The following is a 13,589-nucleotide window of genomic DNA, read 5'->3' as shown; positions in this document are numbered from 1 at the left end:
ATGGAGGCATATAGTTGGGCGAGTCCATATCTATACAGGTGAAGGAGACCAGTGAGTGTCAGCTAAGTTTGGATGTTCTCAAACACAACCATGTTTTCTAAGCTCTCAGAGGCACTGCAGTCAATGGTTGTTTGAGAGCATCAATACTGTGATGTATGATTGGTAAATTGTGACAGACTGTTCTACAAATAATATTGACTAGTTATTTAGGATGCAAGATGATTCGTAGTCAGTGATTTGCAGTCAGTCTCAACTCACCTCTAAAGTTGGCTGCAATGTCGAACGCGCCCAGTAACTTTGGTCAGGGCAACCAAGGGCTCTATCAAAGGTTATGGACATACTGACAAGATAAATGTCTCTAAGCCATAGCCGTGGGGAGTAGCGGTGCTGAGGGGGCTGCAGCACCAAATATTTCCACTGGACCGATACAGACCTCTGCAGCGCATTAATGGAGATTGTAAATGCTGCATATCCGCTAAATCGGAAATTAACCGTTTACATTTCTAGCGAGCAATCTGTAACGCTTCAGAAATACAGATTGAATTGAGCCCCTAGTCAGTACAAAGTAAACAATCAAATATTATTTTAGCCGCCTCCCGAGTGGCGCAGTGGTCTAAGGCTGTGCCATTAGAGATTCTGGGTTCAGCCTCTGTCGCAGCCGGCCGCAACCAGGAGATCCATGGGGCGGCGCACAATTGGCCCAGCGTCGTCCGGGTTTGTGGAGGGTTTGGCTGGCATGTCCCATGGCGCACTAGCGGCACCTGTGGCGGGCCGGGCGCATTGCACGGTAGCACGGTGGCCAAGTCACCAGAATACTACCCTCGATATTTATTGGAAAAGATCAAGATCGCCGTTCACTTTCACCATCCTGTGAAATCGCTCTGGATAAGAGCGTCTGCTAAATGACTTAAATGTAAAAATCATTTTTTTTCTTAATCTGTAGCCTAATAAACTGCATGGTTTCCCGAGTCATAGTTGGAGGACCATATACACCGTATCATCCCGACTAGCAGTTAACTTCGATATGGTTACTATATCAGTTGCGCATAATTAATTTTACTGACAAAAATATTTAGAATTTTCGGTTTTTGTGGCATTTTGTCCAACTGTAACAAACTACTTGTTTGATTCACAGCTGTCCTGTTTTTTATTTTATTTATGTGGCATGACTTTCTTTTACCTGCATAAAAACTGGATGGAAACGTGGTTACTGTTACCTCAAGTCATTGTCTTCTGGACATTCCTGGCAACCGTTATGAGAGTTGACCAGTAACTTTGCGTAATCATTCCAGGTTGCACTATAATCACTCTCACAGGCTTCAAATCAGCAACACCTTTTATTTTGTTCTCATCCATCCACTTACATGATATTACAAATCAACATCCCAGGTCATGGAATAAATACAGGGATGAAATATTGACTCAGATTAAATGTTTGCAGCAGTCTTCTAATGAGTTGATTAGTCAAAGTATGTTCCCATTTGTATACTTTTCAAAGGCCCTCAAGCTACAAACCACTTGAGATGAATCCCACTCAGATCATTATGATCATTTTAGTATTTAACAGGTTAGAGGAGCATCATTCAGAGACTACACTACTAGAAAGAAACACATGGTCCAATTATCTTCCTGTCTCACTAGAATTCCATACACATCTGCAAATATATACAGAGTTTCAATTATTTTAAAATCTCTCACACACACACACACACAGAGCCCATATTTCCAACACTCGACAGGCATCTTAAAGTTCAAAGTTCAGAATTAAAAGAACCAGGTAAAAGTTATCAAAAAGTTACTTTCTGAACATGTCCATAGCACAATATAATTCTATTGTAGTACAATAAATATACTAAAACATTTAGGACATTGTAGTTTGGAATAAAGAATTAACTGCTGCATTTGAGGTTTCTCAAGAGAGATATTCATATGATAACCATATGCACATATCTACAAATAAATAAAAGGAATCCATGCGTGCCAAAAACACAATTGACTATGCAATAAATACATGTTTTGCATAGTGGAACTGATGCAGTAAGGGGGGGAAAATTTTCACCATAGAAGTTGTTGATCGTTAAAAATGTATTCAAAGCTAAGCCATGGTCAATATGGAAGTTGCTCTGAAGCAGACCAGACATCCTCTCCAATGGAACCTGAAGTAATCCTTCTCACCCCCCCCCCCTAAAAATATTTAGATGCACTATTGTAAAGTGGCTGTTCCACTGGATGTCATAAGGTGTATGCACCAATTTGTAAGTCGCTCTGGATAAGAGCGTCTGCTAAATGACTTAAATGTAAATGTAAATAAAGCACTTGGCCCATTCCTTCATTGACAAGCACACATGAGGGGGGAGATGATGATAATAATGTCTATTTTAATAAACCTCAGCAGTCTTGGAATAGGAAATCCTCTGTCAGGATACACATTCACCCAGATTTTTTTTTTGACCCATCCAATTGTTTTGAACAGGATGTAGGTTTGTAGAGGGGGACACGCCACTCAGTCATGGAGTAGGTCCCAACATTTAAAAAAAAAAAATGTTAACCTTTAACTAGGCAAGTCAGGTAAGAACAAATTGTTATTTACAATGACGGCCTACACCAGCCAAACCCGGATGATGCTGAGCCAATTGTGGGCCGCCCTGTGGGACTCCAAATCATGGCCGGTTGTGATACAGCCTGGATTCGAACCAGGGTGTCTGTAGTGACGCCTCAAGCACTGAGATGCAGCACTCAAGCACTGAGATGGCTGCGCCACTCAGGAGCACTTCTAGAGAACAACCCAAATAAACTGCCTGGTTCAAAATTGAACAGAATAGTACAACTGTTTGCTTATTGAGTGAGTTTTTAAAAGTACATTTAAAAAAAGTAAAATGTTAACATTTTAATTTTTCAAATAACAGATACATTTGGTTAAGTATGACCATTCTCCTGGTCGTGTGAACACTGCCTTCAGCTAGATGGAACCTTACAGTTGGGATTATTATTCATTTGACTAAGTTTCATGTTTGGGGAAGAGGATCAAATGGCTTTTCTCCAGAGGTGCAGTTAAAGACCACATACATACAAGACCTTCAAGTCACCACACATTTCAAACAATCACTAGTTCAAATGGAACCAGCATAGCAGTACAGCCCTACTGATATCACCAAGGGTTCAAAAGACTGAGGGAAGAATCCGTGAAGCACCTAGGCAGGTGCATTGGACAAACGTAACCTGGCGATAAGCTAAACACAAAAGGCAGTGATGAGAATTTGGCCTTGGTGCTTTCCTTCTTTCAATTCAAAAGACGAGCCCTCGGTTTATATCTGACAATAACACATTTCCTGGATTCCCAAAAAGAATAGGTCCATAATATTATAATAAACCTGCATGCATCTTAACCGTGAACTCATGTGGGTCATCTGAGTAAGTGACACTCGAAAAGGCATTTTGAGTCAGTTTACATCCGATGTACTACATGCAGAGACAGACAAAGGTTGTCTCTACCGAGAGATCCAGTCAGAAGACAGATGGTGGAGGTGTTGCATTCAGCTGAAATAGCATACACCGTGTTTTTCTGTCTGCTTCTAGCTGCACCTCTTCCATCAATGACACCACACTAGGGTCATGTTCAGTAAGGCTCATGGAAATCTGTTCTCATTGGACGAGTTCAGATTGCACCTTCCTGTTTAATTCAGTTTCAATACTGGTTCTACCTACTGAACACAGGATTTATCCTGACAGGATGTGACAAAGCAGAAAAAAAGGCTTTGTGGATTCCATCTTTTTTTTAATGGAACAATGTAGCCTAATATACTATAGCATGAGAACTGTAGAGAATATTGTGTTCTGTGTTCATTGTAATTTTCTCCATCTATACCGTATCCTGTAAAAAGGAAGCAGAGGCATTTAAGGGGGAAATCCTCTCCACCCTTTCAGCCTTAAAGTCTATTACACGGCTTCAGAAATCAATAACGTCTCACTCCTGGTGAGGAAAATCATTGCTGCATGAGTAACACTGTCTGTCCCCACTCACCCAAAGTACAAAGCACCAGTATATCATATGAGAAGCTATCCCAGTGGAGCACACAAGAATCAGGCAGCAGCACTGCTCTCGTCTCTTCCTGCAGCTACACCCTACTGGGCATTAGGAAGTAGTCAAGACCTTTCGTTGTCTGACTAAAGTTCTAATTGGCGGGAGGGAGTTCTCTCCCTCGTCTCCCTAACAGGAGACTGCTATAGTTTGTTTATATCTGCTAGGGTATAGAGCCCCATGTGGCTCCCAAGCTGCTCAAAAAGGGAAAGATAGGAGAGGGAGGCAGAGATGGAAGGTGCATCTGGAGGAGCTGGTGATTGGTGCCGATGGTCGGCGCTCCGTCAGTCATTTCTTTAAGGCTTTTAAAAGAAAAAAAGGGGGGAGGAGGAATTAGAAAAGAGGAGTTCTAGATGGAGCTGAGCGTCATAGATTCATCCGGAGGTGCTCGGGACGTTTGGACATCAGGGGGTAGGCCTGATTCTTGAAGGGGCCGCCTGTGGTGGTGTTGCCAGAGGGCTTTTTGATGGGCAGGGGGGCAGACACCTCAGTAGCTTTAGAGCTCACATCCATCTGCTCCACACCAACCTCCATGGGCTGGTCTCCAGACCCAGAGCCCCCAGGGGACAGCAGGGATGAGACTCTAGCTTGGGTGGGGGCCCGGGGCCAGCAGTCCCCCCCAGCAAACTTCACTGGGCTGAGGGAACAGGACATTTGAGTACCGACAGGGGAAAAGTAGACCATTAGAATAGTGATATTTTAACAGTGAGGATAAATCCCAGTAGAAGTGAGTACCAGAATGATACTGGATTCAACAACTGCAGGGCAGGACAACTTCATGTAAAAATGTAAGTTCTACACAAACCTAAAGGAACATGAGACAAAACAAAAAGCACTTACCTCACTGGTGTTCTTGGGCTTCCCAGAAACCTTCTTGGTGAGCGGACTTTTTGCTCAAAGGGAAATTTCTCCTTGACGTTTTCAAGCACAGAAGGGGCTACATACGTAAAGCCCTGTGGGAAGGAGGTCACAGGGAAGATTATTTTCAGGCTCATCAAGGTCCATTACAACACAGAACAGAGGAGATGAGCAATAACACTCATTAAACTACATCATGCAATGTGGCCAGACAGTCAACGGTTTCCAGTAAAAAATAAAAAACAGATGCATTACCCATTTCTCGTAAGAACAATCTTTTTTTGTAAAAAAATAAATAAATAAAAAAACACTCTAGCTTATGCCTAGACGTGTGCGTGCAGCCATGCACACAGTAAAACACACATGCCCACAAACACGAAACCAAATGGACGGAGCACAGTAAGCAGCCTACCAGGAAGACTTGATTGGCACTTTCACTGAGCGTGGAGTCATCAGGGCTGTCAACAGGAGTCTGGCTGGTGAACTTGGAGTCAAACTGGCTCACGTCATCAGCTGATTGCTACATTGGAAGGAAAGGAGGAAACCTGTTGACCTCCAGTCTCTGTGGGTCATGGAGGACTTGGGAAGCACAGGTGTTCTTCTTCACAATGAAAATTCTATGAATAAGGAATGATGGCTCACCAGAACAGGCTTGAATGGAGGCTCCACTTTGCGAGCGAGAAGTTCGTCCCATTTAATATGCCTGAAGAATGGGTGGGACTGGAGACGAGAAAAAAAGCTACATTAGAGGGTGTCCCTCTTCACCAACATTGTAATAATCCTGCAACAGGTGCCATGTTGACTGTATCACCTGAATTTCTGAGGCGTCTCCTGGGCCCGCCCCCAGCCGTAACGAGGCGTTGCGTTTTAGCAGCTGGAACAGAGAGTTATGTTAGTCTGCTCCTTTGTTTTCATTTGACCCGACTTGTGTTACATTTGACAATCAGAAGATGGAGTGTACCTGAAATGCCAGACAAAAATTAATTTATTAAAACTGGAAGAGTTTAACATCTAACACAGTGAAACGCTTACCTTTTTGAGAAGGTCCCTGGCTTCTTGTGTGAGGTAAGGTGGCAAGTTCAATTTACACTTTAAGATTTTGTCAATGGTCTTCTTCCTGTTTTCACCAGTGAATGGTGGCTGTTGAGTAACAAAAAAAGTATGTTCCACAACAATAGCTATAATGTCCCCGAGGTTAAATATCAAATGTAAAAAGATGTAGTCTTGTATGCAGGCTATATTATGTCTATTTCTTGGAGGAGTTGTACTCACTGCTCCTGTCAGCATGTCATACATGAGAGCTCCCAGGCTCCACCAGTCTACAGCCCGGTTGTGTCCACTCCTCATCAGGATCTCTGGGGCCCTGGAGTGACAGAGGGGAGAGGAATGGGTAGGCCTATCCATTGTGCAACCAAACCCTATACAATGTAGAGGTCGACCGATTATGATTTTTCAATTATTGGAGGACCCCAAAAAAAATCCGATACCGATTAAAATTGGCCGATTTCTATTTATAATAATGACAATTACAACAATACTGAATGAACAATGAACACTTATTTTAACTTAATATAATACATCAATAAAATCAATTTAGTCTCAAATGAATAATGAAACATGTTCAATTTGGTTTAAATAATGCAAAAACGAAGTGTTGAAGAAGTAAAAGTGCAATATGTGCCATGTAAAAAGCTAACGTTTAAGTTCCTTGCTCAGAACATATGAAAGCTGGTGGTTCCTTTTAACATGCGTCTCCAATATTCCCAGGTAAGAAGTTTTAGGATGTAGTTATTATGGGACCATTTCTCTCTATACCATTTGTATTTCATATACCTTTGACTATTGTGTACTTTAGTATTGCCAGCCTAATCTCAGGAGTTGATAGGCTTGAAGTCATAAACAGAAGAGCTGCTGGCAAAAGCAGGAAAGTGCTGTTTGAATGAATGCTTACGAGCCTGCTGCTGCCTACCATCGCTCAGTCAGACTGCTCTATCAAATCATAGACTTAATTATAATAACACACAGAAATACGAGCCGTAGGTCATTAATATGGTCAAATACGGAAACTATCATTTCGAAAACAAAACGTTTATTTTTTCAGTGAAATACAGAACCGTTACGTGTTTTATCTAACGGGTGGCATCCATAAGTCTAAATATTGCTGTTACATTGCACAACCTTCAATGGTATGTCATAATTATGTAAAATTCTGACAAATTAGTTTGCAACAAGCCAAGCGGCCCAAACTGTTGAATATACCCTGACTGCGTGCAATGAACGCAAGAGAAGTGACACAATTTCCCTAGTTTAATATTGCCTGCTAACATGAATTTCTTTTAACTAAATATACAGGTTTAAAAATATATACTTGTGTATTGATTTTAAGAAAGGCGTTGAGGTTTATGGTTAGGTACACATTGGTGCAACGACAGTGCTTTTTTCACAAATGTGCTTGTTGAATCACCCATTTGGCGATGTAGGCTGTGATTTAATGATAAATTAACAGGCACCACATCAATTATATGCAACACAGGACAAGCTAGATAAACTAGTAATAACATCAACCATGTGTAGTTAACTAGTGATTATGTTAAGATTGATTGTTTTTTTTATAAGATAAGTTTAATGCTAGCTAGCACCTTACCTTGGCTCCTTGCTGCACTCGCATAACAGGTAGTCAGCCTGCCACGCAGTCTCCTCGTTGAGTGCAATGTAAAATCAGCCATCAGTGTCCAAAAATGCAGATTACCGATTGTTATGAAAACTCGAAATCGGCCCCAATTAAATCGGCCATTCCGATTAATCGGTCGACCTCTAATACAATGTGCAACCAAACTCACTAATTTCTCCTACCAAGAGTATGTACAGTAGTGGATAAAGAAGTTTACAACAGACTAGGAGGCTGATATTAACTTTTCATTGTTTTAATGATTAGGACCGTGACTTACATGTATTCTATGGTGCCACAGAAAGTGTGAGTAACCGTGCCGTCGTGGATTGATTCTTTACACAGTCCAAAGTCTGTGAGCTTGATGTGACCGTTGTTGCTTAGCATGATGTTTTCTGGCTTCAGGTCTCTGTAGATGATGCCTTTCTGATGCAGGTGTCCCAGAGCCATTGAAATCTCTGCCAGATAGAAGCTGCAGAACAGAAAACAGACATCTATACAGTTACAGGAAGTATGACGAAAGAAATCTATCCGTAAAGCATCAATAGCATTTTGGAAAAATGTATCCTTTCAGATTCGCCTTTCATTGCCCTCTACATTCTAAACCTAAGTGTTGTGCTTCCAACATCCTAACAATTGTCTGCTTCTAAAAATAGATCCAAAACACACCCCTACTGACCTTATGCTATGTAATCAAATCTCACATCTGTTGACACAACATTTGAGTGAGGACTACAGGTTCCAGACACTCATATCTATTCTACACATTTCAGACAGATAGATATCTCCAGCATGACAGATCACTTACCATGCTTTGTCTTCCACAAGGATCCCCTCTCTCTCCAATTGCATAAACAGCTCCCCACCTGCAAATCACAAATACAGCATTTAAATATGAACTATGCAGAAATTGCTCATGGTTGCTAAAATTCTAGTAGTTCGCTTAATTTCAGTTAATGTGAAAAACAAGCAAGTATATTGTAGAAAATCATTGTACCATCTAAACCGTTCTAACCATTTTCAGCTGTTTGAAGCTGGTGTACAAAACTGAAAGGAAAAGACAAAAAACTAAACTTAAGAACAGGAAGTATAGATATAGTGCACATAGAACATATCTACAGCTTCTTAGATTTGCTTTCGATGCAAATGACAGCTCTATAACTGACATTTCTATGTGAATTTGGTCAGGTCACCCAAAAAGTTACATATTGCAGCTTTATTTTAACTTAGGCCATAGTGTGTATGTTACGCTGTGTTGTGTGGTTTGTGTGTCTGTATGATGTGTGTGCGCCCACACAGTGCCCCAGCCACTCACCCGAGTGGTACTCTAGAATGAGGTAGAGTACAGCTTGCCACCTGTCTGGAAAGCGTAGTTGCAAGGGTGTATGTATGCATTTAATTTTTTTATTTTACCTTTATTTAACCAGGCAAGTCAGTTAAGAACATATTCTTATTTTCAATGACGGCCTGGGAACAGTGGGTTAACTGCCTGTTCAGGGGCAGAACGACAGATTTGTACCTTGTCAGCTCGGGGTTTGAACTCACAACCTTCCGGTTACTAGTCCAACGCTCTAACCACTAGGCTACGCTGCATGCGTGTGTGTGGGCTTGTGTGTGTGGGCTTGTGTGTGTGGGCGTGTGTATGTGTGTATATACATATACATATAAATAAATAAAAAGGTGTGTGCGTGCACACACACCGTGCCCCAGCCGCTCACCAGAAAGGTACTCCAGGATGAGGTACAGCTTGCCCCCTGTCTGGAAGGCATAGATGAGGTCCACTATGAATGGGTGCTTCACCTCCTCCAGGATGTTCCTCTCTGCCTTGGTGTGTGCCGTGTCCTTAGCATTACGCACTATCATCGCCTGGAGGCATCAAACAAGGCGTGGATTGTCAAGCACTGTCAGCATTATAACAATGGTAGCACTTTACATTTACAGTAGATAATAAAGGGGTTGAGTATGGTAACAAGTTATTCACTCCAAATGAAAAATTATAGAAAAATAGAGTACATTCTTTGTCAAGCAGGACACACTATGGTAGGTAACGGACAACAGGTTTGCGACGGTCTGAAAACATAACAAAAACCTAAAGGAAATGTTCATTTGCCATCTGGTTTCGATGATTATTTCTCTGCGCTCCCCTTTTCCCCAGCCCAGTGAAAGAAAGTAAAGGAACGTCTCTGCTCTGAGCCATGTCATTAATGCCGTTATTGTTGCCCTCAGGTCCAGAACACGTGCAAATCCTTTGCTCAAAGAAATCCAAAACATTCAAACTATTTCAGCTGTCGCGAACAATACTAGATCTGTTTCAGTTGGATAAAGCCTGAGCCCAGTGGCAGAGCCAGAAGCCACAGTATGAGAGCAGAGCATTCGGTCATGAGCGTGAGGCTCTGCTGCCTGCCGTGCTACAGAGCCACTTACAACATGCACACAGTGCTGGGTTCTGACATGGCCGGTTAAGTTCACCATGCTAAACACCAGTGCTGGGGCAAGTCTGCTGCTTTTCAACAGTGTTACACTAGCATATATACACCCTTATGTTATACTAGGTAAATTGTGTTTCCATAGCTAGGGCTGACACTGAGGACTTGTGAAAAGCAGAATTAACAACCTATGCATAATCAAAACAGTTGCTTTGTGAGAAGGTGTTAAAGTTCAGTTAGCCAATTGTTATGTAAATGCAAGCTGAAAAGTACCAGGGGCTTTACTTTGACCACAAGTGAGAGCAGATCCGCCAGAGCCATGGCTCATGGAAACAGAGAAGTCTGAGCCTTTTCGTTAAAACACTGGGGTAAATCCTGTATGTAAAAGCCATATGAGCTTCCAAGATGTGAGGGAAAGAGGGGACCCTGGTGTTTTATTTGGCAGTGATGATAGCTGCTGGTTGGCTGGTGAAGAGCTCTTAGCTCCTGCATGGTAGGAACAGTAAATACTGGCTTATAAAAAAACTATAAACAGAACCATTATTACCAAAACCTCTAAGGCTTCTGGGAAAAATTGGTGGATTCTGGGGCCAAGATGCAAACCAGACGGGCAGTCATCAATTTCAGAAAGGATGCAGAGCAGATGGAAAGAAACTGGAGAACAAACAGACCTGAGGTTTAATGGGAAGTCATTTTAGTTTTTTTTGTTATGGGTTAGGTTAGGCGGCCTCTTTTCTGACTGCATGGCTAAATTAATTCACCTGTGTATTCAGTACACTACTGTAAAACTTGGGTCAGTGTCCAATCTGGGCTCATCGTCATGTCAATGGAAATCCTTAAGAGAATAAATCTTAAAATAATAAATAACACAGACCTTAAGTGTGCAGTTCCTTAGGGGCAAACGAGAGAACAGAAGATAAGTATCTCAACGGCATGAGAATCCAAACAGCCCACCTTCTTCAAGACCTTCATGGCGAAAATCTTTCCCGAAGTGGCACCCGACACCTTACGAACTTGAAAAACCTGAATGTGATAGGGAGAAAGTCAAACCATGAATTTATGCTCTCTATTCTAAGGAGAAGACGTGAATGAATACTTGAACAAGTCATAGGGTGAAGAGGGATAGCTCACCTTTCCATAGCCTCCTTTTCCTAAAACCCGGAGTAACTCAAAGCATTCCGGACGAATCTGCTCCGTTCCTTTGTTGACGCTGTCTTCAGAGATTTCAAACTTTTCACAGTCGTCCATGTTACTTTAAAATACATTTAAAAAGACAACCATTGAAACATAATTTGACATAAAAATGAATTTCAGCCAGTTGAAGCTACCCAAATTACAAAACCAGAAGGTTAGATTAAAGATGGAATCTGCAGTAGGGGAAAACAGTCCTGCCTGCACAAGCAATCTATCGACTAAAATCACTCATGGTCCTTTATCTGTTCATCAAGCATGCAACATCATAAAAGTGGTCAAAGGTCTTTCTGTAGTTAACAAAAAATGTATTACACCGATTATTAATCCCTTTAGGGCAATTAGATTGACACCTGTGCCCAAACAATAAAACACAGAATTGCATGTCAAAGAAGCACCCTGTTGTCAAAGATGTTGTGGTGAGTGTGCCACATTAGCTAGTGCTAAAATATACAGGCTGAACCTGTTGTAAATACCCACAATTCGTAACCGCTGCATTGCTCCGTGCATTCGCTCATTTGGGTCTGGCAAAAAAAAGAAGAAAAAAAGAGAGAACAATTTAACAACAGGATTGATCTTTCTCCATCAGTAAACAACTTCAAAAATATACCTGTTCCAGTGATTATTCAGACGGGACTTTTTTGACTGCATCACACACACAGTCTTGTGAGACTGCTGAAAAAAAGCAAACGATTCTAAAATTAAAGATGCACGAAAGAGTAGCTAGAACAACTATTTTCACTTGTCCACATCCAACGATGCCGAAATCTGATCATCAGAGGTCAAGTGGTTTCATAGCTATAGTAATCTGTCAATGCGTAACGTTATATCCGTTAACGTTAGCTATGTTTTGACAATCCAACTAAGAATGGATCGTTTATTGAAAAGACAGATGAGATGGCTAGGCCTATAGAGCTGGTTAGTTTAGCTTGCCACCAACGTTAAGTCCGCCCTTGGTTCAGCTACCTAATAATAGTTAGTTACTATAATATGAATTAGCTAGCTACCGTCTTTCTTACTTACTTACGAACGTTAATCGCTAAGTTAACTAGTTATATATTAGCGGATGTAAGCGTGGGTTATTGTGGACTTGCCACGCACGACGAGCTAACCAGCTGATATGTTTAAGTTATTGACAAAGACAGTCTTAAGCTTCTGACTAACATCAGATTCTTTACTGCAGACTAGTTAGTTTGCGCCTCCCTTCTTCACTAGTAGCTAACGATAGTAGCTAATTGGTTCATGCCAAGGTCGGAAGCTAAAGGAAACTAGCTAGCTAGTAATGTTTTGCTGGGTGGCTAGCTAATTATTGTACAGTAGCTGGCTACTTACCCCATCCCCGAGTTCATCATCAGACACATTTTCGTCCGCCTGATCCAAATCAATGTCGAATACCCCCGCCATTGCGTCTGCTTGGTCCCTCTCTCTCACTCAGTCCGAAATAAAGTATCAACTTCTCCACTGCCTCATGGAAATACACCTCACCGACATAACCGGCTACAGTAAATAGAACCCATGCGAGTAGCAGTACCGCTAGCTACCGGCCACACTCAATTTAAAAAACAAAGCCCAGTGTTGAGCACGCGCACTGCTGAAATGAGATAGTAGCTGAGTAACTTTAATAGTAGCCCAATGTCCATGATGCCCCATACGTTTCCCTTAAATTATTTCGCCCGTTTAAACGTGTCATATTTGATCGTATGTTATCCTTTTTAGTAGTTCAAAGTGATGTTTATGTAATATGGCTCAGAAATGAACTATGATGATGATATTGTAGTCAGTCAAAATCTAATAAAATGTTATTGGTCACATACACATATGTAGCAGATGTTATTGCGGGTGTAGAGCAATGATTGTGTTCGTTGCAACAACAGTGCAGTAGTATCCAACAATTCACAACATTACACACAAATCTAAAATAATGGAATTAATAAATATATACAAATTTGGCCCATGGACTGCCTGGTATATTTTTTTGCCACAACAGGTATGATTGCACTATGAAAAAACGTTCACAGGCTTTTGTGTATTCTCACTTGGTTAATTGTGATCTTAGTGTCTTTTGTGATCTAACCTGTAACCAGACTAACTGTTTGTGTGCAGATACCCGTTACTGGCAGTAGGTGGCAGTGAAAACAAAGCAATCCTTCTTCGTGTTTCACCCCAATTTGGACCGAGTCTTGCAGTGATCGTAAGTGCCAATAGGGGACGCCCATAGGGTGTTTCCAAATATGTGGAATAACCCACATAAATGTTCACAGTCACCTTGGGTTGAGGTGGTGTGAGAATTATATGATGTGATGTTTCACATATAGCATCACCATTCCTGTGATGATGACTCATGACTGGGAGCATTTATTCAACACAC

General features: G+C 41.5%; 1 protein-coding gene across 2 annotated transcripts; it reads right to left on the bottom strand.

Annotated features, from left to right (window-relative positions):
• Nucleotides 1-1,318: 1,318 nt before the first annotated feature.
• LOC118371996 (ribosomal protein S6 kinase beta-1-like) lies at nt 1,319-12,865 on the bottom strand. Of its 2 annotated transcripts, XM_035757689.2 has the most exons (15): nt 12,554-12,865; nt 11,832-11,896; nt 11,702-11,745; nt 11,162-11,282; nt 10,985-11,053; nt 9,323-9,470; nt 8,413-8,470; nt 7,885-8,076; nt 6,209-6,299; nt 5,969-6,076; nt 5,748-5,810; nt 5,579-5,656; nt 5,349-5,456; nt 4,919-5,031; nt 1,319-4,715 (listed from the first exon to the last, which is right to left on the bottom strand). In XM_035757689.2, exons 3-15 carry the CDS (start codon nt 11,737-11,739, stop codon nt 4,445-4,447), a joined length of 1,458 nt encoding a protein of 485 aa, XP_035613582.1. In that variant the 5' UTR covers nt 11,740-11,745; nt 11,832-11,896; nt 12,554-12,865; the 3' UTR covers nt 1,319-4,444. The 2 variants fall into 2 exon arrangements, with proteins under 2 accessions (XP_035613582.1, XP_035613581.1); XM_035757688.2 differs by lacking the exon at nt 11,832-11,896 and having other exon boundaries at nt 12,554-12,859.
• Between the last annotated feature and the right edge of the window lie 724 nt (nt 12,866-13,589).

This window comes from Oncorhynchus keta, chromosome 12, assembly GCF_023373465.1.
Source record: "Oncorhynchus keta strain PuntledgeMale-10-30-2019 chromosome 12, Oket_V2, whole genome shotgun sequence".
NCBI lineage: Eukaryota > Metazoa > Chordata > Actinopteri > Salmoniformes > Salmonidae > Oncorhynchus > Oncorhynchus keta.
This window is presented reverse-complemented; position numbering and strand designations above follow the sequence as displayed.